This window comes from Hemicordylus capensis, chromosome 6, assembly GCF_027244095.1.
Source record: "Hemicordylus capensis ecotype Gifberg chromosome 6, rHemCap1.1.pri, whole genome shotgun sequence".
Taxonomy (NCBI): domain Eukaryota; kingdom Metazoa; phylum Chordata; class Lepidosauria; order Squamata; family Cordylidae; genus Hemicordylus; species Hemicordylus capensis.
This window is the reverse complement of record NC_069662.1, coordinates 165,861,986-165,888,475: the sequence shown is the minus strand read 5'-3', so window position 1 is coordinate 165,888,475 and position 26,490 is coordinate 165,861,986. Positions and strand designations below refer to the sequence as shown.

The 26,490-nt window shown below is 50.0% G+C and overlaps 1 protein-coding gene across 1 annotated transcript in view; it reads left to right on the top strand.

Moving 5' to 3' along the window:
• The first annotated feature begins 5,041 nt into the window (after positions 1–5,041).
• The window catches only part of WNT3A (Wnt family member 3A), a 127,239-nt gene continuing 105,790 nt past the window's right edge, over positions 5,042–26,490 (top strand). The window contains exon 1 of the mRNA XM_053262782.1: positions 5,042–5,112. Within this exon, the coding sequence (XP_053118757.1) occupies positions 5,042–5,112 (71 nt within the window). The remainder of the gene's footprint in view (positions 5,113–26,490) is intronic.

The following is a 26,490-nucleotide window of genomic DNA, read 5'->3' as shown; positions in this document are numbered from 1 at the left end:
CCTTGGCATCTCTAGTTAAAGTAGGGGGGTTCTCAACCTTGGGTCCCCAGATGTGGTTGGACTACAACTTCCATCATTCCCTGCCAGGATGGGGACAATGGGAGTTGTAGTTCAGAAACATCTGGGGACCCAAGGTTGAGATCCCGTGTGTGAACGGATTTCAGGCAGCAGAACTGTGGGAAACTTTGAAGAGCCACTTTGACTGGAAGTCAAAGGGACGTGTGGTCTAGGGAGTGGGATGATTCACATGTAGATCCAGACACTTTTGAAGCCTGATCACAGAGAGGTGTGAAACAGGGGGAGTTTATCTCTCTGCCCTCCCCAAAAGGCCTCCCTGCATGTGGTCTGTATCTCCTGTAAGCCATTCTGCATCTGCACTGCTTTAGTGATTCAGAGGGCTTCACACACACACATTGCAGCCTTAGGAGTGGGGTCTCAAATCGGTGCATGAAAAACAAGAGCATACACAAAAATGTTAGTTTTTACACATTCCCAGCTTTGCCACAAATCATGGCATAAAAACAAACGGAGGAGCGGGCGAAGACGTTTTTTGTTTAATGTATATAAATGGAGCAAAACACCTGATCCGAGGCATGTTTACTCAGAAGTAACCCCCCAGTCCAATGAGGCTTACTCCAAGTAAGTGTGAGAGCAGCCTTGCAGCGGATGCCTCAAGTCAAACCTGTGCCTCCCACGCCACAGAGTTGTGAGCAGCTCAGGTTTAGCCACGTTGAGCTTAATTAAGGGGCCTGCAATGGAGCTCAGGTCTTGCAACTGCGCTCTGGTTTCAACGAAGAACTCAGAACTTGGGCCGACGGTTTTTGTTGGTTGGTTGGTTTTCAAGGCTTTTAGAGGAGCTCCAAAGGCGGGGGGGGGGGGCCGCGAAGCTGACGTCTCTGGAGGGGCGAGGGCTGTCTGGGAAGTGCTAAGAGGGAAGGGGAGGCCGGGTCCCCAGCCCGTCCCTGGTCGGAGGGAGCGCCAGCGCCCCCCGCCCCCTCTGCTTGTGCATTAGGAGGACGCGTGTTTGGGTGTGTGCATTTCAGTCTGAAATAGAAGCAATTTCCCTTGAAAGGACTGCGAAAATCCCCCTGTCTTTGAACACCGAGCACTCGCTCCTTCGCTGTAATGCTATAATTGCGTGGGATTTTCACCTAATGCAACGGGAAAATCCTGGAGAGCAGGGCGGTGTTTTGCCTCCCCCTCCTCTCGCCCTCCTCCCCCACCACACTCACACACACACCCCGCCGCCTTTCTTTTCTCTTTTCTTTCTCCTCCCGCCCCACCCCCCCCCGCCCTTCCAGATCATCCTGGCTCTTCTTGGGATCCAGCGACTTAGGTGGGGTTTGCAGGAGCGTCTGTGGAGAGATGCGTGTCTTTGTGGGTCTAAAGCAGCACCGGGAAGGGAACAGCTTGCTGAGATCTGGGGCGACGGAACTCGACGCTACAGCGCGTCTGGTTCTATTGCAACCGATTTGGTCTACTTATAAATAAAAGCACTTGACTTTAGGATGCCAGCGTGAGTCCCGGGTCGAGCCTCATACCTCCGGAGTCAATCTGGTTTCACATCGGAGTCTCTCACTGCCGCTTTTAACCTTCGGTGAGTCGAGCCTCATCGCTCCGGAGTCAACCTGGTTTCACGTCGGAATGTTTCCGTGGAACTCAAGCATAAAGGCTTCCATTTCACATTTGGATGTGAAACGAGGTTGACTCCGGAGCTATAGAGCTCTAGCCGCCGAAGTTCCGGCACTCCTGCTGTTATTCATCCTAACGCCAAATGCATTTCCTCGCAAGTAAATCAAACTGATTGCAATAAAACTCTCTTCCAAGGAGATTTGTTGACGGCTACGATCCTAGGCGCATAGTTGGCAGTTAATGGTTTTAACTTCGGAGTAAATATAGGATAGTGCAGCGCGGGGGGCCTGATTTCAAAGGTACGCCCCACCACCTGCGCGATGGCGAGCGAAGCGGATTGGGACTTCAAATGGATTCAGTCCAAACTGGCAATCAGCCCAGTTTTAGCCACGTTTAAGCGCAGGGCGGCCCCACTGTATTCAAGGGGCCGCCTGCGCATGCAAAGGATTGCAGCCGGGCAACGCAATCCTAGGCCAGTTTACTCAGAAGTAAATCCCTCTGCACCGCCTTCCACAGGTCTTAATCCCGAGGAAATGGGCCCAGCCCAGGCCTGTAGCATTAACTAGGCTGTGGTGGTGGGGTCTCAGAGCGCTGTCAAAAGCAAGGAGGAAAAGCAACTTTAAGGTGGGGGTGGGCTGCACACACACACACGAATTATGGGGGTTACATTTTATAGATGGCGATGTACATTATTTTGGATCCCGTATATTAATATTATATGAGGTTTCTATCAATTTAGCTCCAAAGGGGGGGGGGGTACACACCCCTCCCCAAAATAAAATCACAGGAAAGGGGAAATGGACAGGCCAAAATGCTCGGGGGTCGGAGAGGGGATCGGACCACCTCTCACATTAAATGCAGCCTGCAACGAATTCATCGCGCGTATCCAAAGCGGGCCTCCTCCAGTCTCTTCTCCACGGTGATGGTTAAAATAAATGACATCTGAAGGTCCGTCTTGAAGCTATAAATCATTGTGGCGGGAAGGGGCGATTTCGGGTCGCTCCGGACGCGTCCTTGACGGCGCGCGTAAGTTCCGCGGAATTCTATTGGACTTTACTTCCAAGGACACGTGGCTTGGATCGGGCCGGAGCGGGGAGCAAAGTTAGGCCGCCACTTCGGTGATGCCGCCCTGGGGGGGGGGGTGAGGGTCTCGGAGAGTGGGTGGAGGGGTCGTGTGTCCTCTTCCTCCTCCTCCTCCTCCTCCTGCACCCCTTTGTCTCCCGCTTAGCAAATAATAACGAAACGAAACAGCTGCCCTGTGTTTTTCCTGGAGCAAGCGCCGTCCACTCTTGGACAGGACACGGTTGCCTTTTGGGAACCAGTGACATTGGGGAGGAGGGGGGCATCGAATCCTACATTTCAGCTGAAGAAAATCATACTCCCCCGTCCTCACCCAGTTCCAAACAGCGCGCACTTCGCAGTCGGGCCTGGCTGCATCGTCCGGACCCACGCTGTGAACGTCTCTTAAGGATGCGCGCGCACGGACGTATAACCTGTGAACCGGCGACATGAGGACTCCCACCTTTTCCGTTTGGTTTCCAAGGCAGGATTAAACCCGACTCCCTAACCAGAGCCCATGCACACCGACTCGGAGTCGGGAGTGAGCCCCACTGAACTCTGTGTGTGGATTTGCTTCCTAATGTGCATGGGGTTTGGCCGCTCCCCTCAATCAAGCCCACGTGGACTTCAGTCACCTCTGGCTGAACTGCCTAGTGGATCGTGGGGTAATGTTTTCCCTCGAGCTGGTGGCACGGGTTCCGATTTTCTCCTCCTTCCCATGTGGAGTTGAGCTGAAAAAATATTTTGATTGTGAATGGATGTAGGTTACTCTCCTGAACAACACTTAGAGATGGAAGTGAATTCTGTTGAACTCAAAGGGACTCATTCCCACGTGAATGCATCTAGGTTCGAATGTGGTTTTCTAGGGTTCATTCAGGGGAAACTAGTTTAAAGCCAGATTCTCCGATTGTGGATGAGAGCTGGTTATCCATCCTGCCAAAAATGTATACCAACCCAGCCCACCGCCCAGTTATTTTCAAGAATTCGGAGTACAATCGACTTGGTCCAATTCTAATAAAAGACGGCTTACACCCCCACCGCCCACCCCCATGACCACCGGATCGGAATGTTTCTGGGCAGGAAATGCTCTTGAGGAAACCTGAAGTTCCAAAAAAAGTGCAGTCCTCCTGCCCAGCCCTGTTGAGGCGGAGTAGGGCCTCAACAGGGCTGTGGAGTGGGCTGCATTCAGAGGCACCGACTTCAATCTGCTCTTTGGGAGTAAAGCCTTTGGGGAGTGAGTAATTCCTCCCCCCCCCCCCCTCAAATTTAAATATTGCCTCGGAATTCCTCTCTCGTCCTGAAGAATCCTTCGGGGCCGTCGTTGTAGAGGGTGGGGGAGGCCGGAGAGCAGATTCTCTACTTCTCACCTGTTCGTCTTGGCTGAAACTATTTCCCCCCCAAATTCCTCCTTTTGGACGATGAAATGCGAAACAAGCTTCGAGAAATACATCGCGAGGCGAAGAGAGAGCTTCCTTCTTTGCATGTGGTTCAGGAGAGAGGGCGATTTTAAATTAGCAATCCGTGGCTTCAATCTCTCTCTCAATTATCTTGTCTACGCACAAAGCAAAAACGGGGGAGTTGCGGGTGGGGGCTTCGAAAGGACCCAGCCCTAAATGTTCCCATATTTTATAAGTGGGTTGGGGTCAGTATCTCCCCCCCCCCAGCCCCCGCGCGCTTTTAACGTTTTAGTGGCTCCATCTACCAAGGGAGCGAAGTCCGTACAGGTTGTTATAGCTACCCCGATCCACAGGGGTTCCCCCTGCCTATTTAAGCCCCCTAAATCTTCTTCCCCCCCTCTTTTTTAAAATATCCCTCCACTTCAGCCCCCTGGCTTGAGAGCCAACATGTCCTTAATGAGTATTAAAACATTATCTCCTCGCAATTAGCTCATCCCTCCTCCGCCTGGCTCTCTGGATTGACGCATCGCAGAGAAGGCTTCGACATTTCCCCTTTGGCGATAAGTGCTGATTGGGTCTCTCTCTCCCTCTCACTCACTCTCCAGAAACCTTCTTGAAACTCGCCCCCCCCCCCTTCTGCTGCTAAATGTTTGCCTTTAGTGTCTTGGCTGCGAGAAGAAGGATTTTTTTTTCTTCAAAAGCCTCTCTGATATTTTAATTCTATTTCGTATTTATTTTCCTCCTCTCTGAGAGAGGCGTGCAGGGAAAAGCGAGCTAGATCTCTCCGTCTGCTCTCTGCATAGACCATATACCTGTCTGAGCTGGGTTGATTATATTTTTAGGGGGGTGGGGGTCTTTTCTCCGCCCCCCTCTCCTGCATTCAAGAAGTTTGAGGACTTGCCTGGTTTATTTTTTAAAAAAATCATTTCTCTCTCCAACTTTTGGGGGACGAGATGGCCTTTTTTGGATATTGCCTGTTCTTTGCTGGGCTGACTCAAGTTCTGTCGAGTTATCCTATCTGGTGGTAAGTTTACTTTCTTATTGAAAGATTGATTTCGTTGAGGAGCGCGGGCGTGGGGGTGGGGGGGGCGGTGGACTGGCCTTCCGTTTTCCACTAGCCTCCGCTTTGAAAAGAGCTGTCCTTTCGCTCCCGCTTCGCATTTCTCCTGAGAGGCGGCGAAGGAGATTGTGGTTCCTCCAAGGGTTTAAGAACTCATATTTCGACGTCTTTTATTTATCTAAGCGCTGTGTTTATTTTGACTGGGTTAGCCCAGATCTGCCGTTCTCCTACTGTAAAAAAAAGGGGGGGGCTGGAAAAGGTGGGGAGGGTGAGAGAAGAGAGATCAGAGGTTTTCTTTTATAAAAAAACAAAAAACAACAAAAAAAAGCTTGCTTTGATCCTCTCCTGCCAAGAACAAAAGGTACTGAGTGAATTAAACAGATAATGATACAAGTCGACACGAGTTTTTCCGAGGTGATTTTAAGCTAGTCGTGGAAGGGAAGGGGGGAGTCAAAAAGTGGGGACATGACCCCCCCCCCGCCGCCTGGAGAAATAGTTCTCTTAAGAAAGAAAGTAAGGCCAGGCACAATAAGATACAAAAATAACGTTTATCAAAAGGAGGAGGGAGAGATGGTGAAAGATTCCTACAGAAGGCGGCCTCTGTATGTGTCTTCTGTCCTTCAATGTAGTGCGAGCTTTCTCTGTGCCGGGTTACGGTCTGCGGACGCCACAGAAACGGGGTCGTGATGAAACTGGAGTGAATTGCAAAATATCCCCATCGTGCAAAAAAAAAATTGTCATCATATTGTAACTCAAGAATCGGGACCCGCTCAGAATATATATATATTCCGACCCCATATATATATATATGGGGTCACCCACTCTTTTCCTCCCAAAATAGTGTCTTTTATTCCGCCTTGAAATCGTGACTCTTCCCTAAGCTTTCAGTGTTGCGATCTGGTCGCAAAAAAGATATCAGCTCTTGATTTCTTTGACAGAAACTGGTTTTAAGGGGTTCTTTTCCCTAGTTCTCGTTTTTGAGTTTTGGTTTGGTTTTGGGTTTTTTGCTCGATCCTTAAGCCTTTTAAGCCTGGATCGAGGGACCAGTGCTTCTCCGATCCGTCTCTCTCTTTCTCTCTCAAATGAAACGGTCGGGCTAGAGGATTTTGATCGTGTCTGAACTCTGGAAAGGGATCCGTGCCCGGCACCGCTCGCTCTCCAAGAACTGTGGCCGAAATTGACCAATATCCAGGAAGAAGCCCCAGGAAAGCGAAATTGACTAAGGGCGTCTCTAACCCAACGGGGATGCTCCCCGGTCTCCTGCCGAGGCGGCATCTCTCCGGAAGGGAGAGGGCAGCGAATTATGGTCGGATGGTGGGAGAGATTAGGCCCGGAATTCTCAAACTTGAGCCCCCAGATGCTCTTGGACTGACTGCAGTCCAGCAACATCTGGTCACCCAAGTTCGAGACCCCCTGGGTTAGGCGAAGACCCACTGCCCCCTCCGAAGAAGACGCCTGCCTCTTTCCACGTCGCCTCTTAGACCCCCTCGCGACCTCACCCTCTCGGCTTCCCCCAGGTCGATCTTCGGCGTGGTGACCCTTCTAGAAGGCTAAGGCACTGCTGGGGATGGGGCGCCCTGCCCCTTTAAGAGCTCGGTTTCCGCGCAAATGTTAAGGGACTAACCCGAGCTGGGGAGAGAGAGACAGTCAGAGGCTGAGAGCGAGAAGGCTGGGCAAGTCGGTGCAGATCGCAGCGACTGGCGGTAATTACAGACTCCGAGGAGTTGGAATGAGGGAAGGAAGGAGCCCAGCGCAGTGAAGCAGCTCAGTCCCCGGCTCCCTTGAGCCAGGCAAACCCCGCACCCCAAGTAGCACCTGCCACAGGCAGGCAAGTGGTTCCTGTCGCCGGCGTTCACACGATCACAATCGAAATAAAGTTTCTTTTCTGGAGGTGGGGAGCATTCCAGGAATGGCATACCCCGCCCCTGAAGCTATTGCCCGAAGTCCCAAGCAGACCCAAAGACTGTCATGTGTACGCCTGAGGCTGCAAAGGTGGCATGCACACGTGTCCACAGAGGCTTTGCTTGAACTGCCCTTTTCTGGGCCAGTTTATACATTTAGCAGCATTAAGTGGCAGAGCTTTGTCTAGACTGCGCTACTTCAGGCTGCAGGCGGGAGGGAAGTTTCATGTCTGAATGCTTGTGACCAGCACACAACACTCCCTGGCCTGGCACCCAAAAACGTCAACCCTGATGCTGGCCTTTCTGATCTACTAGGGAGAGAATTTTTGTGGAGGGGGGGGTGGACTATGGAAGATTCCATCCCCTTCCAGAAGTGGTACATTCCAGGAAAAGCTGGAATGTATAAAAGGCCAAACGTTACTCACCTGCTGGTATACAACTTTGTCAAGGTCCTTGCAGGATCCTGCACGCTAATTTGTGTAGGCGGATGATTTCCCTTCAAAAGCGTTATTTATATTCAGTTGTTTCCTACTGAAAATGGCCAACGGTTTTGGAAGATCATAGATTATATTAAGTTAATAACGTTTTTGATGTATACATTCTTCCCAAACCATTGGCCATTTTCAGTAGGAAACAATGGTGGAACCAGCGTAGTAGATGAGGAACCATAAAGCAGAGGATTGACTCCCCGGACAAAGTTTATCCAGAGAAAAGCATGTCTGAAGTTACCAAAACGTAGCTACTATACCTACATCCATTTCCACAGTCTGCTTCTATTCTCTGTAAGCGGCTTGCTGTTTAAAAATCTCCCCACCCCACCCTTAAACTAACATTTCCTAAAAGGTTTCTGCTGCCTGCTCCGGGTGTGTGCGTCTGGGCCGCTCGTCCCAATGCCAAAGGCCAGCAGCCAGAGGAAGAGAAATCCGATCTGAGAACTCGTTAAGTCGCAGGTGTACATGTCAGGCGGTCTCGAGATACATAGAGATGTGCATATCAACCGGTATAAAAATATGATTGATAAACAAACGGAGAGGGTGCTATCCTGTGAATGTTTTCCCGAAAGTAACAGCCCCGGTATTCATTGGCGCTTACTCCCAGGTAATCATGCATCGAACCGCAGCCTTAAATATATAAAGAAAAGTGATGCTTTATCACCATGTATGCTGGTCACCTGAATTTATCCCTTGATGCACCTGTACCACCGCACGCGTGGATCGTTTATACAAGCGTGCGTGTGCGTGAGTGGGGTGTGTGTGTGTGTGTGTGTGTGTGTGTGTGTGTGTGAGAGAGAGAGCAGGCAATGGGCTTCTCTTGGAGGGGGCGTGTAAGCAAAGCAAACCGTCAGGCTCCGAAACTGGACCCTGGCTGGCATGCACTGAGCAAGTCAATACTTTTGAAAGAGAACAATTCCCACGTGCAAGCAGAAATGTTTAAAAGGCTCAAGAGAACATGGTCTCTTTTAGAGGCGGTTGTGCAAGAATTCTATGCGGAAACCGTTTGTTTTTCTTTTCCCACAAAACCAGATCTAGATCTGCATCGTCGGAATGCAGATCCTAGTGTGGTATAAAGGTATTCCTTTATCAGCCTTTATTAAATGACAGGTTGCACTGCGCGTATTTGCGCAGGTGTGTATAGGTGTGTGCAGATGTGATTTCCGTTCAGAAGCCAACACATTTCTTCCCCAAATCATCACTCCATCCAGGTCATCTAATTAAATTTGGAAATAGATAAATCGGGGGCAGATTCGTTTTCTCTCTCCCCTCCCCGTAGAAATAATATATAGCCATCCAGTGCGTGCGTGTGGGGGTGGGGAGATGTGACCCCATCGCACAGAGTGGCAGCTCCCACACCCCCGCCGCCATTTCTCTTTAAACGTTAGGAGAAGCTGGAGACGGGGGTTGAAAAGGCCGACGTGTCTGTCAAAAGCTCCTGGTTCGTCAGGTCTCACATATGCAGATGTGCATTTAAAGATCCATTTTCTGCCGGGGCGGCGGGAGACGTCCTCGAAGGCAGAATTCCCCAAATAGTTCAGGTATGACAGAGGGCACCAGGTAATAAAATGCAAATACGGCTCTTGATAAGATAGGCTGCCTGCCTACACACCTGGACTCAAACCTGTTGTAAGGAGCATTTTGAGGCTGTTGCTTAAAAAAAAAAAAATTCCAGGGCGTGATATATAAATTGAAATGTAGGAAGAAATGCCGTCACAGCGTCCGGCCTAAAACAAGGAAACACATTCCTTCGGTTCCAGCATCACTGTAACAATCGTCCGTTATTAATTTATGTTATTAATTAGAGTAATTAATTATTGTAATTAATTAATAACGGACGATTATTAATTCATTCATTCATTCATTTCATCGACTTTCAGAGAGCTTTACAGAGGGTGAGAGGACAAGTCCCTGCCCCAAGAATGCTAGTCTAAAATTAGACACAAGTGGGAGTGAGCATCAGGAGGAGGAGAATAAAGAAGAAGCCAAAGTAGAATATCCGTTGATTTCCCATTTTATGTTTCCAGGCTTGGCCGCAGGATCGTATGAGGAGTTGGGGACATACCATGATTTCATTCGTTGTTGTTGTTGTTATCTCTATAAATAATACATTAGCGAAACTAGGAAAAGCGACCAGGAGGACTCACGCGCGCACACAATCCTAACAGAGCAGAGGTTTCCAAATTTTGGTCTCCAGATGTTGGATTACATCTCTCATCCTTTGATCATTGTGGTGGGGGTGATGGGAGTTGTAGTCCAACAACAACTGGGGATTTCCTGCTTTCCTGCTTTCATTTATGGACGTGGAAAGCTCTAAATCACAAGCACGTTCCCACGTGCGGAGGGTGGGAGGGTGCGTGTGCGCAGTGACTTGCAAAAAGCGTGTGCGCGCCCTGCTCCGCATACAAGGTTGGGGTCGCACCACGGCTATCACGACACCAGCTCCGACACAAATCTCAAATTCGACCCACTCAGCCGCCTTCTTCTCGAAATATCTCCCCCTTTCGGATTCTTTTCTTCATCAGGACAGGTAATGCTCCTGCCTAGAAATAGGATGGGCAGCCCACGATATAGGTCTAGCAAATGGAATGGGCACAACACTTGGTTTGGAGAAGGTGTTTTGCCCCTCACACCGCCGCCCTGGTCCCACTGGATGGGGGCAACGTCTCCATCAATGGATGGGGCAGCGTCTCCAGTTAGTATCTGACCACGCTCTTCATACCTGAAGCTTCTGGTTTGCTTCCAATCCTGCGTACTGCGACTGAGGGGCAAAATCCACCACCCGTTCACACGAGCGTTTTCTCACAAGGTCCTAAAAGTGTCTCTGAGATTCTCCGGGACTATCTGAGTCCCCGTGAGAATGTTGTTTGGGACAGGAGCAGAAAGAGAAAACGAATTCGCCTTGAAGTCGGATAAGGCATCCCAGCTCCAGACCGATTTAAGCAAAAGGCTCTCTATTCCTCCCTTCTCACCCGTATTAGCATTCACAGGTGACACAAAGCCGCGATCTGGTTTTGATAGCGGCCCTTCAGAAAACAGACACATCCAGTCAACAGTTCGAAACGAATCGCGTCTCTCTGCTGAACTCTGGAGAAGTGGACTTGTGGGTCGATGTGTGGGTTTCTTTACAATGTCCTGCAAAACTGGACATAGCTGGTGGAAATCACCCTTTCAGAGCGGGGAGGGAAGGAGTTCAGATTTCTAATTCAGCCCTATGGTGGCTGTTGACTCGGGAGCAAGTCCTGCTGTATTGGATGTGGTCTACTCCCAGGTAAGTCAGTACAAACAGGATTGCAGCCTTGTGCACACTTAACTGGGAGGAAGCCCACAGAACACAATGGCTTGCCTAAGAGTCACCACTAGCATTAGGATCGCGCTATTCGGCGGCTGCAGTCCTCACTGACTCCTTGTCTTCCTTCTGAGTAAACACGCATGGATCACGCTGTTCTTCGCTCAGATTCAATTCAGGTTGTATATGGAATAGGCTGCTTCTCCTAAACACGATATCTTGTAAGCAGTTTTTAAGGCTGAGGCTTTAAGGCCGCCATCCTAAGACTGCAGGCACACACTTGCTTGGAAGCAAGACCAATTGAACTTACTTCTTGCGTAGGATCGCTCGGTTGCACTCAGTTATTTGGGCTGAAGTTCTCTGGTTGGAATCTGCAACCAGCATAATTCCCGTGCAAGCTAGGCTGCGATCCTATCAGTGTTCCCTCTAACAGGGATTCCCAGATGTTGTTGACTACAATTCCCACAATCCCCAAGCAAAGGCTATTGCAGCTGGGGATGCTGGAAGTTGTCGTCAACAACATCTGGGAATCTCTGTTAATGGGAACACTGGATCCTATACACAGAGGTGCACCTAGGTCATTTTGGAGCCTGGACCTAAAGGCCTTTGGAGGCCCCCTCTCCCCTGCAAATTAAGCATCGTCATGATCCACCGGGACCACACCACCCGGGAGAGACTAAAGAGGAGGCGTGGGGCAGGCAGGAGCTGTGGAGGCCCTGGACTTCAGCCCCGAAGTCCAGGTGTCAGAGCACCTCTGCCGGTTAGGGTTAGAACTTAGCAGGCATTCTCCAGCCGGGGGTTCCCAGATGTTGGCATCCAACATCTAGGGATCGAGAAGAACCCCTGCTGCAGACAGGCCTTTTTGGAACTCGGCGGGATTTACTTTCGAGACGAGTAGCTATGCCCGGATCGGGTCGCGTCCTTGTTTTGAGACCCGGAGTCCAGCTTCATGTTCACAATGCCCGGTTCGAGTATCTTTTGGATGGTGAGAATTCAATTGCTCCACCGCATTGGTCCTAACTGTTTCTCAGGGACAACGGCTCACTCAGTCCTTAGCAGCAGGTCTACTCGGAAGTAAGTCTCAGTAAACACCCGTGGGGCGGAGATGCACACCCCTCCCGGCTCCGTATTCCCTTCAAGAGAACACCATCGCGAAGAGAACCAGTCCCAGTGTGTTCAGTAGAGCTTACTCGCAGCTAAGCCTGCCTATGGCTGCAGCTCACATAACACCATTTCGTGAGAGTGTTTCAATAACCCAGCTTCCTATTTCCATCAGCACAGGGCTTCTCAGACTTGGGTCCCCAGATGATGCTGGACTACAACTCCCATCATCCCCAGCCAGGATGGCCAAAGAAGGACCCACATTTGAGAACCCATGCTTTAGCAGAAGCTGGTTTGTTTTGTGTTTGTTTTTTTTAATGTTAACCTCCCCCGGCCCAAAAAACCCTTCTTTCCCCAATTCTATTCTGGTTTAGGAATAATCTCTGCTGCTTTCGGAATGACTCAATCCGGTAAAAGTTTGGCTTGCGTGGAAAATTCAAAGCTGCCACCACTAGGCCTTCTGGCCCCCTCTCTTCTCCCACCCCCCTGAGAGCAAAACCGAGACGCCCTTAATTTCCTAATCGTGGTCTCCCCGGTTGCTTCCTCGCCTCTGCCCCGTAACAGCTAGGAGCCGGCGCTTTGATCAATGCATCGAAGTCGCCTCGATCGAATTATACTGTCGGGTGAAATTGGGTATTTCTTCAAACCGAAGCGAAGCGCTGCTTTCCCCATTAGGAAAGGCAGCGAGAGTCAGGCAGATACGATCTGGCATCCTGCGGTGTGTGCCGTCTTGTCTTCATCAAACCGAGATTTGGACCGCAGAGTAACTGGAAGGTGTGTCTGAGGCTGGAAATGTTGTGAAGATCGGAGCCTTCTGCCTGGAAAGCAAGCCCGGCCCACACTCCTAATTGTTTTCCTTGTGTAAACTAGTTTCTCGGTGCTTAACGAGCCCCCCACTCGCCACTCCCTGGTCTAGCTAGGCAAAGAGCCGCCAGACGCGTAACTGACTGGAGCGCCACAGGAACATAGGAAACTAGGACCCTGTCTGGGTCCCTCTAACCCCATCTTGTCTACCCAGACTGGCAGCGGCTTCTCCCAGGCTGCAGGCAGGAGCCTCTCTCAGCCCTATCTTGGAGGTGCTGCCAGGGAGGGAACGTGGAACCTTCTGCATGCAAGCAGGCAGGCAGGTGCCCTTCCCAGAGCAGCCCCCTCCGCTGAGCGGAATATCTTACAGTGTTCATACATGTAGTCTCCCATTCAAATGCAAACCAGGGTGGACCCTGCTTAGCAAAGGGGACACTTCATGCTTGCAACCACAAGACCAGCTCTCCTCCAGTGCTCCCTCTAATTTTTCTGTTCTCTGTGTGGAATGAGTTTTGTTCTGGGCCACAGTATCCAGGCAATGTATGTTCCCGTGCATTCAGAGTGGGGCCTTCCTGATTCAAAAACATTAAAAAAAAAAAACCCCAAACAACCCACCTTGGGTGCAAGTGCACATGCCTTAGGGGTAACACTGCAATCAGATTCACCGATGGGTGACTGGTTTCCCCCCAAATATTTTTCCCTTTTGCTCCCACTTCCACAAGACTGGAACTTTACAGCAACACCGTAGACCAGCGGTCCCCAACCTGCAACCCTCCAGATGTTGCTGAACTACAATTCCCATCACTCCCAGCTACAACTTATTGTGGCTGGGATGATGGGAATTGTAGTTCAGCAACATCTGGGGGGCTGCAGGTTGGGGACCCTTGCCATAGACAACACAAGTTATAATATGTTATAGTTCTATAGCAGGGGCAGGTGACCTTGAGCTGTTGCTGGACTGCAACCCCCATCACCCCCAGACATAATTTATTGTAGCTGGGGATGATGGGAGTTGTAGTTCAGCAACAGCTCAAGAGCCAAGGTTGCCTACCCTTGTGCTATTGCTTGCATTAATTAGTTGTTTGAAAAGGCCTCCATTGCTTAAAGAAATCCCATTTGCTCACTCCTCTACCCTAGAACAAGCACCACAAAGCAGGGCAGGTAGGAGACTCCTCCAGCCTCCCAGGAGCCAGGCCAACTGCTTCACTTCCTTCCTAACCAGGAAGTGGGTTGGGTAAAACCAAGTATGCAGCGGGGGGTGCAGGATCACCTCCCCAAAGCCAATATTTTCTAAGAGGGAACTTTTCTGAATACGTTTGAAATTGTCCAGGAAGAGTCATTAATAAGGTAAATCAACTAACAACATTAGTTACCTTACCTCTGTAAGTATTGAATGTGTAGCATAATCCTCGCTCCCCTAATGATGGTCTTTGTCACCTCTTTACTCCTCCAGATTAATTGTTCTAGAATCTCCCCCATTTGTTACCCTTTTGTGCTGGGGGTGGGCAAGACGACAGATCGGGATCCACTGGTAGATCTCTGGGTGATTTGCTGTGGATCATGATTTCCCAATCCTAGGTATTCCAGATTGTCTGAACAAAAATTCCCATCACCCCCAGCCACAATTAATTGTGGCTATGGGTGATGGGAGTTTTATTTATTTATTCATTTATTTATTTAACATTTATATCCCGCTGTTCCTCCGAGGAGCTCAGAGCAGTGTACATGCTTATTTTTATCCTCACAACAACCCTATGAGGTAGGTTAGGCTGAGAGATCCATGACCGGCCCAGAGTCACCCAGTGAGCTCCATGGTTGGATGGGGATTCGAATTTGGGTCTTCCTGGTCCTAGTCCAACACTCTAACCACTAGAGTTGTAGTTCAGCAACATCTGGAGTACCACAGGTTGGAAACCAACCGAACCTCTGCAAGAGATCATTCATTGCTTCTGAATCCCAGTTTTCCAAGGATGGCAACCACCGAAAGGCTGCATTCTATTGACCGGCCTCCTGCATGGGCAAATTGTGTATCTCTCAGCTTTAGTGTCCTCAGCTGTAAAAAAGAAAAGAAAAAAAGACTTATGCTTAACAGTACCGCAAGGGCGTAGCTATAATTGAGCAGATGAGTTCAAAGAACCCAGGCCCTCCAGCTCCTGAGGGTCCCCCAGCTCCACCCCTCCCTATTTTCTTCATCATCTCCCTCACTCCGAGGGGCCACCGGGGAGAGGGGTGAACACAGGCCCCCTCTCCCCTAGCGACGCCCCTGCAGGGCTGGCAACTTGCTGTTCTTGAAAAACAACCTTTACAAAACAAAACAGACCAGCCCTGCGCCCCTAACAAGCCCCCGCCACCATTTGCATCTCAATCCAGATGTTTCTCCCCATAAAGCAGGAGTTCTCAAAGACTGGTCCCCAGATGGGGTTGGACTACAACTCCCATCACCTCTCCCCAGCCACAATGGGCTGGCGCTGCAGCCCCGCAACATCTGGGGAGGTTGGGAGTCCCTGATCTAGGCCCCAGGATCCAGCCCCCTATCCAGCCCACATGCTTTGGAATAGCTTCATTGGCGTCAGTGGGTCTTGCTGCAGTTCTCCACGCTCTCATGACGCCCGGCTTAGATTACTGGAATGTGTTATAGGTGGTGCTACCCTTGAAGGGTGTCCAGAAATGAGGGCTGGTTCAAAATGTGGTGACCAGGCTGGTGACTGGGACTAGCTACGGCAATCACGTTATGCCACGGCTCCATGGCTCCCAGAGGATTAGTGGTTAGTGGACCCAGACAGGCCTGGGTTTGGTTGCCCACGAGAACTGCCAGGATCCACGTTGATCCCAGCCATGGCACCAAATCCAGTGCTGAAGCCCAGCTCTCAGCCAAGGTTAAGGGTGCAAACACACCCTTAACCTGGCTGCCGGGATCGTGTGCCGTGCGTTACTTACAGCTTGTGCGGACCCAGAGATGGGGGAATCTCCCAGCATGCCGCACCTGGCACACGGTGCACTGAGGGATACTCAGAGGCTGGGACAACGGATCCTGGCCTCGGAGCGATCCGCCCTGCTCTGTACTGCACGGAATAGCGTAGATCGTGTGGGAGCACACTCTGTGCTCCCACCAAGAACAGCATGATGGTCTGGGGGCAGGGGGGAGACAAGTTTTGCAAAGCCTGGTAGGTTGTGTGAATGGCCCCAGGGTGTGGCTGAAACTTCTAGATGGTTTGGAACCTAGAAGACTACTTGCTTCTACATGAACCTGCTAGCTGGCTGCACACATCTCCTTTTCTAGTTGCCCTCAGAAGTGAGGCAGGGAGGAGCACCCAGTTCCTTCCCAGATTGTGCCAGTCTTCTCAAAACTATTTAGAAATCCTTCCACTGCTTTGCAGTGGGAAGATCCTCTAGATTCACTCCTCATTTTGCTTTGGGCCAAACCTGGAGAGCTGTTATCTCAGGGACCAACCTGAGAAATTCCACTACTCACTGAAACACTGTTTGCCCTCCTAGTAGGACTAAAGGAGGAGCTTCCACCATCACTTCCAATTTAATTCTGGTGAAATGTTGGCGTCCACATACTGCTAGCCTTCACAATATCATGTGGCAAGGAGTTTCTTGGATCTCGTGGTCTAGTGGTTAGAGTGCTGAACTAGGACCGGGGAGACCCGAGTTCAAATCCCCATTCAGCCATGAGACTTGCTGGGTGACTCTGGGCCAGTCACTTCTCTCTCAGCCTAGCCTACTTCACAGGGTTGTTGGGAAAGAGAAACTTAAGTATGTAGTACACCGCTCTGGGCTCCTTGGAGGAAGAGTGGGATATAAATGTAATAATAATAATAATAATAATAATAATAATAATGCATCACCCGCAGCTACAAAAGCTTTTGGGCATTGTGACTGTGGGTGATGGGGATTCTAGTCCAAAAATATCTGGGGACCTACAGCTGGGAAACCTTGGACTCAGGGGAGAAGTTGCCATTGAGCAGATGGATACCTGAGGGCTGTGTTGGTGGCGGTTCCCACTGGCATCCGGGCAGCTTTGCCTTACTGAGTGGACGCAGTTGTGCTGGCTCTTTGGTGCCCTCAAGCCATATCTCAGAAAGTGGTTATCCCAGAGAAGGCGGCGGGGCAGGGGGGGGGGCAGGGGGGGAAGGTAGGCAAGGGGTGAAGATCTCCAGACCTTATCCCAGGACTCCCTCCAATCTTGCTGTGCTCCTGTCCAGCCTGGATTATACCTTGATGGAAGGCAAAGTCTATATTTCCAAGTCTGTTTTTTTAAAAAAATTAATACTTCAGTAGTCATAACAAGCAAATTATTTATGTATTTTGATTGAATGATATACCACCCTTCCAAAAAAGGCTCAGGGCGGTTTACATCAAAATTTAACCCCCCCCCCCCAATTAAAATCAAAACTACATCAATTAAGACTCACCTTTTGTTAAATATTAGCAGGCAAAGCTTTCCAAAAGACCTAAATTGGAGCTTTGTGTTTTCAAGCGACCGATTTGACCTCAACCTTTGGAAGCCTCTCCTCTTTGCTTTGTTGTTACTACTACTACTACTACTACTACTACTACTACTACTACTACAAGCACCTGTTGCTTCTGGGACTGTTTTCAGTGGCATCCTCCTGCCCCTGAACACGGATGTTCAATTTGTCCATCATGGCTAATAGCCATTGATAAAACCCATGTATTTGTGTGAATCCTCTTTTACAGCTATCTAAGCTAGCTGCCATCACTACATTTTGTGGCTGCAAATTCCATAAATTCCTTCTGCATTGTGTGGGGGGAAAAGAACCAACTTTATTTTATCTGTCCTGAATCTACTGCTGATCCATCCCATCAGATGTGACCCCTGCCAACTGAGCCAAGAGGTGCCTTTCAGAGTTGCTCTTCCACTACTAAATATAAGAGAATTGCCTCTTTAAAAGGTACCTCTTGGCTCAGTTAGTTAGCAGGAGACCCCTTCTGAGGCACTGAGTGCATGGAGTCCTTGTCAGCAAAGGATATATTGACCTGAGCCAAGTCTGAAGGGACAGTGACATAAGGGGCACCGCCTGACCCACCCTTCTTCATAGCCCAGACTCGGATAAGGGGGAGAGCACCTGACCCTATCCAGCCCTGACACAGCATCCCTCCAGTGGCTGTGGCTGATGTCTTTCTTTTAGACTGTGAGCCTTTTGAGGGTCAGGGAACCATCTTTATAATATTCTTTGTCTATGTAAGCTACTTTGAGAACTTGTTTGGTTGAAAAGCGGTATATAAATAATAATAGTAAATAACTCTTTAAACCTCCCCCCGCCCCAGTGCTTCTTACACACCTCAGTCATTCATTTAAGGCACTTGCAAAGCCCTCTTCTCCCAGCACACACACACACACAACACAAACACACATACATGGCCACCACTGAGCAGGGAAGGAGGAATGTACCCTGGTACGGATGTGCAAACAGGTTCAAATTTCAACCAGTTGGAAGTCGAACTGGTTCGGTTAAAATTCAACATCGGACTGAACCCCCCCACCCACACACACACACCCCTGCTATTTGGGGGGTTTCATGAATTTTTTTGTTTAAAAAAATTATTATTGTCGTTTACACAGTCAGACAGGTGTTATTGACTGGTTTGTTTTATCTAGACATCGAGTCCTTCCCAAGGACCTGGGATGGCTGAATTTTATTGTCAATGTTGTTGCTGTTGTTATAGATACCGTGTTTCCCTGAAAATAAGACAGTGTCTTATATTAATTTTAGCCCCAAAAATGCACTAGGGCAATTAGCGGTACATCAGAAATTACTGCTAGGTCTTACTTTCGGGGAAACAGGTATCGTCCCAGAATATAGGCTGTTCCCAGTAAAGTTGCTTTTTTAATGGGCTGATGGTGATTTCTGTGGCCCCTCTGGTGTTGAGGTGCTCTTCAAGGTGTTTTGGATTTGCACCCAGGGCGCCAGTTACTACTGGGATGGCATGAAGGGGTCCACGAAGGTTCTCCCTCCCCAGGCCAACCTTCCTTATGTCAAAAAGCACCCAGTTTGGGCCATCTTCAGCCCTTTCCAGGCCTCTCCCCCACCGCGGCAGCCATTTGCCAATCATTTGCAATGAGCCCTGCATGGCCAGGTCATGACCCAGGCCACACAGGGGCCACTGCAATGAGGAAAAGGCCTGGAAAGGGCCAAAGATTGCTTGAACCGGGAGCCTTTTGAAAGGCCGTCAGGCAGAGGGAGAACCTCCGTAGACCACCCCAATGGCCTCGGAGAAGTTATTTAAAAAAAACAAACCAGCCAGGTATTTCCCCCCACACCTCTGGGGGCTGCTGGCGCTTGGCCTTCCCTGCTCCGGGCGTGCTGCACTTGGTGCCTCATTCATACACCACTGGAGTCTGGTCCGCAACGGCATGTGAACCAGGCGCCAAGTGGAGCAAGCAGATGGGCATCTCACCGGTTTTGCTGCTGGTGGCCACGCCCCTTGCATGTGATGTCATGTGCGGAGGGTGTGGCCGGCACACACGCACTTTAGCAGAGGGGCAGGGGGCCACTGGCCCAGCTTGTCCCTTCTCGGCCAAGCTCCCTACGCCCCTGAGAACAGAAGACTTCCCATACGTACCTCAGTCCCTCGTGTCTTGGCCCATGGAAGCCAGCCGCTCAACGAAGGGAGAAAAGCCAACGCTTCTGCTGTTTTTCACACTGGGGAGGAAGTGGCTGAGTACATCATTAGGTGTTGGACGATGCTGCCAGTTCACTTGGGAGGGGCCCCAGCTCAGTCGCCGAGTGCCTGCTTTGCATGCAGAAGATCCCAGGTACCATCCCTGGTAGCATCTCCAAGTAGGGCCGGGAAAGACGCCTGCCGGAAACCTTGGAGGGCCTCTGCCAGTCAGTGCGGACAGTACTGAGCAAGATGGACCAATGGGCGGTGTGAGGCATCTGGAAGAAAGAGACTGAGGTGCCTCTTTCAGGGGGTTTGGAAGTTCCACCGAGGGCCCAATTGCCCCTGAGATTCGGGATCTGACAGGGGCAAGAGAAAACCCTACAGCTGGGATCTGACTCCAAACACAACTTGCACTGCCCCCTGCCCGTAATCCAGATGGGCAAGGGAGAAGCAAATATCTAAGCTGAGGTTCTCCACCTGTTTTTGGACTATAACACCCATCATCCTTGCAGCTGGGGATGATGGGAGTTGTAGTACAGCAGCAGCTGGAGGGCCTCTGATTGGTCACCCCTGCTTTAGGGGACCAGGTGCACCAAATAAGATGCCTGTGAATTCCACCATCCCTCCAAAATATGAGTGAAATAAAATAAAATAAAATAAACCCTGTGCTGCTGGCATGCCTGAAGTCTCCCTGTCAAAGGCATGAATTAAGCTGCAGGAGTTAGAATCAGCCACTGCGGAACGATGTAAGGCTGGATGGGGCAAAGCCCTGAAGAACGTACAGTAGGAAACACCTCCTCAGGGGGAAAGGAATGCATGAGCTCACCAGAGGCCTCCCCAGCTCTGCTCTCAGGTATGTGAGTCAGGGAAGGAAATGGCTTTTTAAGTTTATGGAGTTGCAACGTGTCCACAAGTGCAGCCGAGGGACAATCATCATTTTGTGGCACTTCACAAAAGCGGCGTTTCCATTTCGACCATCAGACACGACTTGCAGCCGGTTTGGCTGGAGGCAGGGGGGAAGCAAACAGGTCCAGGGGCTTCTGGACAACAGGAAGAGGCAATCTGAGACGCCCTCCCCGCCAACTTTTCCAGCCTGTGTCAAAACCTGTTCCTGGCCAGGACCCTGCTCTTTTTGTGGCACATGGAAGGAACATCCCCTTAGCACAGGACTGGCCAACCTGATGCTCTCCTGCTATTGCTGGACTACAAATCCCATCACCCCCTGCTGCATGTTATTCGCCTACCCCAGAGCGCCACACCTCCAGCTGTTGTCAGACTACAACTCCCTGGCTATTGGCCACTGTGGCTGAGGGTGATGGAAGTCGTAGTCCAACCACATGTGGGGGGCCAAGATTGTACAGCCCTGCCCATCCCTGTTGTTTCAGCTTCTCTTCCCGGAATGTGGCTTCTAGACCCTCCGGGATGTGGATCCTCCTTCCTACCACACGTCTACCCCACTCTTGGCTAGCAGTAGCCAGCACTGAACATAACACTGCAAATGAGATGAAACGAGGGCTGCTGCATGAAGAGGGGAGAACCTGATGTAACTTTCTGAGCTGGGAATCCACCCAACCCCAGATTGTGGGATCCAAAGGCTAAGAAAGAGGTGCATGCGTGGCTCTTGTGGTGGGCTGGGGACAACGGCCTGGAGCTTCCCCAGACAGGCAGCTTGACTGCAGCCAGAAGTGCCTCAGGTTAAGCCGTTTTGAGCACCGCACCAAACTTGGTGCTACTTTTTTTTAGGACGCATGTAATGTGCTACTTTTTTTTAGGACGCATGTAATGTGCAGTAACTGGGAATCATCAGGAGTTAAGCTGAATAATAATAATAATAATAATAATTATTATTATTATTACATTTATATCCCACTCTTCCTCCAAGGATCCCAGAGTGGTGTACTACATACTTGAATTTCTCCCCACAACAACCCTGTGAAGTAGGTTAGGCTGAGAGAGAGAAGTGACTGGCCCATAGTCACTCAGCTAGCATCATGGCTGAATGAGGATTTGAACTCGGGTTTCCCCCGTTCCTAGTCCAGCACTCTAACCACTACACCATGCTGGCTCAACGGAATAATGCCGTTGGCTGTATGAACAGCATCTACAGTCGCTGCCGTCCTGACATCTCTGTAAAGGGTTCCCTCGTATGAACTCCCTACAGCCTAAGTCTAGGGAAACTGTGTTCAGCTGCCATTTGGAAAAGCTCCTGGAGGATGAAAATTAATCGGTGTTGAGCTGGGATGCGGAGAAGTATCCGCTGGGATGCCTTGAGTTCCTGGTCTCCTCCTTTCTTACAGACACACAAGGCTAAAAACTGTACACAGTCAGTTAAACTGAAACCGTTTGCCAAGGAATATTCACAGGAGGAAGGTGTCGTCAATGGACTCTTAATGAGCAGAAAGGGAGTTAGCTTGCCAGTCTTCTAGTCCTCTTGACCCATCCCTTCCCTTTATTGGGTGCTTCTTTGCTTCTGCTCCTCTTCCTAGAACTTGCCGTTTGAGTAACCAGGCTGACCTGAAAAGGATTTCACAAGTCCTAATGACTGCGTTTCCCAAACATTTCACAAGCGGTTGTCACAGAAGGAAATCCCCTCCGCTCTCAGTCACACTGCATCATGTTTGGAAGCTTTTACACCACTTGAGGCAAAGAGACCGTGGTGCATGGGTGAAACACAAGAGAGACCGTGGTGCATGGGTGAAACACAAGAGTCCACCCGGGGAAGAAGCTGGGATGTTTCTTAAGCTCTGCGGTGGCTGAAAGACCAGCTGGGCACTAGAAGGCATCCCAGAGAGGACCAGACCAAAGACGAATCAGCCCTGTCACCTGCAGGGCCTGTTGAATACTCAACTGACTTTCCATTCTAGCTAGCATTTGGCTTATGGTAGACTCAGGTTTTGACCCAAGTCATTATGATGATGTAAGATAATATCCACTTGGAATCAGATCACGAGAAAGGGACATTGGGATGTCAGCCAACAGGGCATGAGCAGGTTTCACCCTTATATGGGGCTTAGATCTAAAGCCAGTGATGAGCGAGGGCAATGGGTCAAGGTGAGGAGATGCAGCAGGAACTGATTGCCCTGTCACTGTGACAACAGATGCAGGGCCTGTCCATCACAGGGATGGAATCGGAGGAAGGATGTGTCTGTTGCTAGGTGAGGTAGACACATCTGGGCTTGCAGGAGAGGGCAGTTACAAGAGAGAGCTAAAAAGGAAGCAGGAAGTGGGGCCCAGCTGGGGAAGAAGCAGGAAGTGGGGCCCAGCTGGGGAAGAAGCAGGAAGTGGGTGGAGTCTGGGATGTAGCATTTAAGGACTAAAGGCAGCCATGCTGAGAAGGATTCCCCTGGAGTTTGGTGGAGTACCTGGAGGCTGGGCCAGGGAGGGAGAGCAGTGGGGTACCAATTCACCTTCTTCCCTCTGCCTGAGCTCTGAGCCAAGAAACCTACCTAGCCCCTGCTGTGGTTCCCCGGCAATCCTGATCTGTTGACTAGCAATGATATATAACTCACCTTTGGTCACTGTGGCTGGGGATTGGGGGAAGATGTAATACAGGAACATCTGGGGACCCAAAGTTGGGAACCTCTATGATATCATTCCCAAGGCTTGGATCTTGATGGACCCATCACCACCTGGAGGAGACGGCAGCTTACTTCTCATGGAGGTGGTAAATGTGTGTGGACTATAGACTGCAAGTGGGGATTCACATGACTGTATGACCCTCTATGCAAAAGAAAGAAAAATCCCCTCTCACTGAAATTTGAGGAGTGAAATTGACTGCACCACCAGATGGCAAGTAGCTTCCGGGCTAGTCAATTCTGGTTTCATCCATAGAATATCTTCATGTTGGAGAGAAGGCTATGATAGAATCCTTCTCCTCAAGACATTAGCTTTCTGCATGCAATGAATGGCTTTTTATGGAGGAGCAGTTGATCTTCTGAGCCTCACCTATAGGTACAGCCCAGATATAGTTTTAGTGGGAATGAATAGGCCTCCATTATGCCACCCCACAGTAGAGGACCCAACGGGTTTGGTTCACCCTAGGGGTTACAAACGATGCTACGACATTTTATGGCCAGCCCACACCGCCTAGCCCAGCTTTTAAGCCCGGCTGTTAGCCGAGGTTAAGGGAAGGAGCGCTCCTTTACCCCCGGCTACCTGCTTGTGTGTGAGTGGCATCCAGCCTCGCCACACACAGAGACGGGTACTCTATGCTTAGGGAATCCCCCAATGCAGCGCACACATCATGCGGTGAAGGGCTGATCATGCAGGAGCATGGAGTATGCTCCCACCAGGCTTACCAGGATCATCTGGGGTGAAGGCAAGGTTTGGGGAGCCTTCCCCCTGCCCGCCCTTCTGCCCACCCACCCGGTAGGTCATGTGGATGGCCCCACTGTCTTCCTTGCCTTCCTCTCTAGGCACCGTGCAAATGACTTCATTGTTAGCTGAAGGCTGATTCATGCAAAGGGATTCATTAGAAAGTTTGACGGCATTAGCCAAGGATTAAATGGGGATGATGGTTTGCTGTCACACAACACGGATAGTACTTGATGTGTTTTAACCCCTGTCCCATTAAGAATCTAAGGAGGTTTCCAAGCTCTGCTTTCAACAGCTCATTTTACTCTGTTGCTCCAGTACCAATGCAGGATCTGGTGAAGTGGGTTGTCACCCACAAAAGCTTGTGCAACATTAAACCAGCTGATGATCTTGTCTGTTAGGCTTTGAGTGCTACTGTTACTTTACTGTCGTTCCGTAACTGAATCAGTGGATTATCTCCTTGAGAAGGACACGGAAAAGTATCTGCAGGGCTGCCCCACACAGAAGGAGGAGGGGATGTGTTCTCGGTGGCTCCTAAGGACAGGACTGGGTAGAAATCACAAGGAAGCAGATTCAGGCTAGACATTAGGAGATCTTTCCTAACAATAAGAGCTGTTTGACGGGGGAACTGTCTGGCTCACACAGTGGTGGGCTCTCCTTCTCGAAGGTTTCCAGACAGAGGCTGGACAACCTCTCTGTCAGGGATGCAGTAACAGATCCTGCACTGTGCAGCGGGGGGTTGGAGCAGAAGGCCTCATTGGGTGCGTCTCTGCTTCTGCTCCTCTTCCTAGAACTCGCCGCTTGAGTAACCAGGCTCTTCCTTCGTACTCTAACATTCTCTGTCCATTGAGGTCATGTTGGGGGATAGAAGAGCTCTGCCTGTGGTGATTCACCTATGATGGCTCCATTGCATATGCAAGTCCCCGGTGATATTGTGTTTTATGAAGTGATGAATGCACATGTGTGAATTGGCTCTGGGAAGAGTCGGAACAGAGGAAGCTGCCACGTACTGAGTCAGACCTTCGGTCCATCTAGCTCAGTATTGTCTACACAGACTGGCAGTGGCTTCTCCAAGGTTGCAGGCAGGAATCTCTCTCAGCCCTGTCTTGGAGATGCTGCCAGGGAGGGAACTTGGGACTGTCTTCATGCTCTTCCCCGAGTGACCCTAAGGGGAATATCTTACAATGCTCACATGTAGTCTCCTTTTCAAATGCAACCAGGGTGGACCCTGCTTAGCAAAGAGGAACATTCATCCAGTTTGGGACTGTGATGTAGTTAAACTAAAGTCCACCCCGCCCCCCACCACCCCCACGCATGGACTGGGTGCAGATCGGGATTCCTTGCAGCCGCTGTGCTGTTTAAATCAACACACGCACAGGCCCCAGTCCTGCAAGCTGCGTGTCATCTAATTTGAGGGTTCAAAATCAGGGCTTTCTCTCCTCTTTTCCCACTGCATGAAGCTGAATCCTGGCATCGCCTGCCAGTATGGAATGAAAAGTAGTTAATAGCTTTCTTCTTCAGTTGATGTTGGCAAAGAGACAGAGTGGGCCACCTTCCTTGCTATTATGATATCAGCTTAACTCTAGCAAAGTCTTGTTAAGTTACAGCAAGGAGATATTGGTGCCAACCAGCTACCTATGATCTGTGCCAGTTTTTAAAATAATTTCCCCAAAATTCTGGCTCTGCTGGGATCCGGCTTTCTCAAGAACCTTACAGAACAGGCTGGAATTAGATGTAACCTTCACTCTGCCCGACACACGCACACACACTCCAAGCAACATAGTAGAAATTGAGGAGATCCGGTCTTCTGGTAGTGAACGTGAATAGTCCCCTTTGTTAAGCAAGATCTGCCATTTGCATGGGTGATTACACGTGAGCCCTGCAACATCTGGGTTGAAGTTCAGTGAAAGAGTGTCTAAGGCCCCCAGGTCCACCCACTGGCAGCATCTCCAGGTAGGACTGGGAGAGACGCCTGCCTGTAACCTTGGAGAACTGCTGCCAGTCAGTGTAGACAATCCTGAGTTAGATGGACCAAGGGTCTGACTCGGTATAAGGCAGCTTCCTATGTTCCATGTGAAGTCCTATGAGGAGATCAAACCCAGTCCAGCAACTAATAACAACACCAGAGAAAAATATTAGGAAAGAGGCAATGTGAATTTCCGGTGGCACGAAGGAGAGGCGAGTTTTGTTCAGTTTCTAAAAAAGAAATAACAACACATTTCATATCAAAGCTTCCATCTACAATGTATTTTTCCTCTGGAGGAAGTCCTGTTGATTTCGTAGAGGAAGCATGCTTAGAGTTACATACTGATGTTCATGTCCAGCTTATGGTCCAGGAATGGAGGGGAGATAATTCAGGGGCAAACACATGCCCCTCGCACCCACCACCTATCTGTCTCCCTTCTAACACCATGAACTCTGAGGTGATGGTGGGGAAACAGAAGACAGACACTGGGGAACAACAGAGCAAAAATTAGGTGTTACTAAATCCATTAAGAGCAATAGAGGAACGGGCCATAAGTCATTACCAAGGCAAGCTGCATTGGTTTCAGTGGCACTTAGTAGTGACAGTCTTTTGTGGATCGTGCCACAGTTCATGTTTCCTACCACAAGACTAGCTCTCCTCCTCTCACCTATCCAGGGACAGGAGACCCAATCATTTGGACACCCCACAGCTCCTCATCTCTTACAACTTTGAAAAAGGCAGTCAGGACACTTTTGTTCACCCAGGCTTTTAATTAGATCTTGTTTTAATTGCATCTTTCTGACCATTTTTAAATTCTCATTGTTGAAATGTTTTAATCTTTTT